Source organism: Dipodomys ordii, unplaced genomic scaffold (genome assembly GCF_000151885.1).
Source record: "Dipodomys ordii isolate 6190 unplaced genomic scaffold, Dord_2.0 Scaffold156, whole genome shotgun sequence".
In the NCBI taxonomy this organism is placed as follows: Eukaryota; Metazoa; Chordata; class Mammalia; order Rodentia; family Heteromyidae; genus Dipodomys; species Dipodomys ordii.
Genome location: NW_012267372.1, coordinates 7,586 through 10,823, shown reverse-complemented (window position 1 = coordinate 10,823; position 3,238 = coordinate 7,586). Strand labels below are relative to the sequence as shown.

The following is a 3,238-nucleotide window of genomic DNA, read 5'->3' as shown; positions in this document are numbered from 1 at the left end:
CTAAAGAAAAAAAAAGCCGGAAGTGGTGCTGTGGCTCAAGTGGTAGAGCGCTAGCCTTGAGCTGAAGAGCTGAGGGACAGTGCCCAGGCCCAGAGTTCAGGCCCCAAGACCAGACCCCCCCCAAAAAAATTAAAACAAACACTCCACCAATGCCAGCAACACAGAAGCTGAACACACCGTCCACACTGGGAGGAAAGCAGGAAGGGAATCCAGGAAGGAGGTGGGGGAGATGTGGGAGATGAGGGGGTCCCTGCGTTAGGAAGGAGGTAGGGTGCTCTAGGGGTGGGCTGGCTGGCTGTGGGGGGCCCTGTATGGAACCCCTCATTGCTCCAGGGCTGGGAACCCCTGAGGGCCGGCCCCAGGCTGACTTTAAACACTTGGATTTCTTAAGTCACCAGCACAAAAAACAAAGCAAAAAAAAAAAAAGCCACAAAAAACAAAAAACCCAAACTAAACCCATTGCACACCCAAAACCTCTCTGCTCCTGGGTGGTCACAGTGGCTCAGGTAAGTCACAATTAGTCCTGGGTGGAGTCTACAGGGTGGGTTGGGATAGGGAGGGTCGAGGGAGGGAAGGCATAGCCCAGGGAGAGGAGTTAAATATCCAGCTCCCACAATTAGAAGCGTTGTCTTAAACCTGGACTAGGGTAGACCATCTCGGTGCAGGAGGCTGGAGGATCAGAGTCTGGACACTGGAGGCTGGAGACCAGAAGCTCCAGGCAGGATGCAAGACTCCAATGATCTGCAAGGTGAGTGAGGACTAGGAGGCTGTCCCAGGGCGGGAGACAGGATTCGATCCTGTGGCCCAGGCTTCTGAGAGTGCTTTCTAGATGTCTCCCCATGCATGAGCTTCCTGCCCTGCAGGATGGGGGAGACCCGCTGGAGTTTGGGGAAAGAAGCTGAGCAGACCAACACTTGGTCCTGCAAATCTCAGGGGTCCCTGGGGCCCTTAATGGGGGAGTGGGGGAGCTTGCCCCCTCCCATCTACCCAGGGCATTCTGGTGAGGAGGGTGCTGAGGTCTCCCTGGGGAGAGGGTCTAAAAACCCCAGAGGGGCCGTGGGGCCGTGGGGCCGTGGGGCCGTGGGGCCGTGGGGCCGTGGGGCCGTGGGGCCGTGGGGCCGTGGGGCCGTGGGGCCGTGGGGCCGTGGGGCCGTGGGGCCGTGGGGCCGTGGGGCCGTGGGGCCGTGGGGCCGTGGGGCCTGAACTCTGGGCCTGGGCGCTGTCCCTAAGCTCTTCAGCTCAAGCTCAAGCTACTACTTGAGCCACAGCGCCATTTCTAGTTTTCTGGTGGTTTATTAGAGATAAGAGTCTCACCGACTTTTCCAGGGCTGGCTTTGAACCATTATCCTTAGGTCTCAGCCTCCTGAGTAGCTGGGATGACAGGCGTGAGCCACTAGGGCCCTGGGGCTAAAGAGGTTTTGAAGCCCATTTCAAAGATGGGAACACTGAGGCCAGAGAGGGGCTGGTTGAGAGTCGGAGGGTCTGGCCTGCTGTGTGCTGCCCCCCTGATCCTCCCTGACACCCCTGACCTCCCCCTACTGGTTTCCTCTCTCTCCTCCAGGCTTCCCAGTGAACCCCAAGTTTCCACCCTTGCCTCCCGCAGCCCCGGACCCTTACCTGGCCCCAGGCTTCTCGGGGCCCCATGTCCCCACCTCGGCCCTGGGTGGCCCCGAGCTTCCAGGCCCCTGGCTTCCTCCCTGCTTCCAAGGGCCTGCGCCGGGGCCTACGGCCTTGGCCGCCCCCGTGTCTCCAGAGCCTCAGGCACTGGGGGGACCCCAGTTTCCTTCGGGCCCTGCTGCGCCCCTCCTGCCTCCAGTGCCTGCACTGGCCGGCCCAGCTCTCTCTCCCGGGCCCCAGGCCGCCTCCAAGCCCAGGCGGGGCCCCTCTCCCCAGTCCCGGGGCACCCCGCGGAAGCACCGGCAGGAGCGCACGGTTTACACCAAGGAGCAGCAGGCAAAGCTGGAGAAGGTCTTCCTCAAGACCCGGTACCCCACTTTCTACCATCGGGAGATACTGGCAAAGAAACTGAAAGTAGAGGAGCATCAGATTCAAGTAGGTTCACCTCCTCCCCCGTCCCCCCTTCCATTCCCCCTCTTGTCCCCCCCACCTGTCCCCCTCCGCTCCCCCTGTCCTCCCCTGGCCTCCTTTGGCACCGGCTGGGTTAGGGCCTGAGAGGTGCCCGCCAAAGGCCCTGCAGGCCGAACCCCCACCCTTCCACAGGGGATCCTGGGGTTCACGCCAGCCTCCCCACACCCCGTGCTGTGGTGACCCCCCTGGCCTCCCTCCGGGGCCTAAGGTTGGTCTGAGTTCCCTGCCCCCCTCTCCCCTGCCCCCCTTCCCCCCGCCCATCTCAGGGTCCCTTTGTGTGCCCCCCCCCCTGCAGGTGTGGTTCAAGAACCGTCGGGCGAAGCAGGCTCGGAATGAGCAGAGAAAAGAAGAGCAGTTGTCTGACAGACAGGACGCCCCCCGCGCCCCCCCTGCGCCCTCATACCCGGCCCCGAGCTGGGGGCCCGCCGCGGCCTGGCCTATGCCAGCCTCTGCCAACTGGGACGGTGGGGACCCCGGAGGCCCAGGCTGCTGCCCCTACGCCCCGGTGCCCGGGCCTTTCGCCTGCCCACCCGTGGAGCCTACCTGCTCCGGCCTGGGCCAGGCACAGAGTGCTTTGGGGTACAGCTTGCTGGAGGCCCCAGCTGGAGCAGCTGCTTCAGCCAGTGCTTCTGCTGAGTTTCCAGTTCCAATGGAGGACTTGGCCTCGGCCCCAGACCAGGCCCCTGCCCCTGCTTCTGCTCCAGCCCAGGCCCCTGATCAGGCCCTGAACCAGGCCTCTACCCAGGCCCAGGCCCCAGCCCTAGCCCCAAACAAAGAAGTGCCTGATGATCTCCTTGAGGATATAGACATCTTGGCCCTGATCCAAGAGGACTTGAACTCCACCAACACTCAGCTCTTCCCAGATCTCTTCTTCACCTAATGGCCAGCCTCTCTCCTGTCCCGCTGTCCCTAGACCCAGGACGGTTCTGAACCTGTTTATTCTATTTATTTCACCCAAATGGTGGATGGGGGTGCAGGAGCTTCAGTGCACTGGGCCAGTGCGTGGATGAGCTACATTGTTCTTGGTGCAGTTCAGTCCTGGGACTTGAACTCAGGACCTGGGCACTTCCCTGAGCTTTTCTTTGCTCAAAGCTAAATGCTCTACCTCTTGAGTCACAGCTCCACTTCTGGCTTTTTTTTTTTTTAAACC

The 3,238-nt window shown here is 61.6% G+C and overlaps 1 protein-coding gene across 1 annotated transcript; it reads left to right on the top strand.

The window, feature by feature from the left end:
- The first annotated feature begins 723 nt into the window (after nucleotides 1-723).
- LOC105997974 (paired mesoderm homeobox protein 2-like) lies at nucleotides 724-2,968 on the top strand. Its single transcript, XM_013032569.1, has 3 exons — nucleotides 724-748; nucleotides 1,562-2,052; nucleotides 2,384-2,968. The coding sequence occupies exons 1-3, from the start codon at nucleotides 724-726 to the stop codon at nucleotides 2,966-2,968; spliced, it is 1,101 nt and encodes a 366-aa protein (XP_012888023.1).
- The last annotated feature ends 270 nt before the right edge of the window (nucleotides 2,969-3,238 follow it).

What these genes read in the sequence shown, in the direction of transcription:
- LOC105997974 (XM_013032569.1), top strand. Translation starts at nt 724, where the DNA reads ATGCAAGACTCCAATGATCTGCAAG. An exon ending in AGACTCCAATGATCTGCAAG is followed by an intron (nt 749 to 1,561) that starts GTGAGTGAGGAC and finishes TCTCTCCTCCAG; the next exon opens with GCTTCCCAGTGAACCCCAAG. An exon ending in TAGAGGAGCATCAGATTCAA is followed by an intron (nt 2,053 to 2,383) that starts GTAGGTTCACCT and finishes CCCCCCCTGCAG; the next exon opens with GTGTGGTTCAAGAACCGTCG.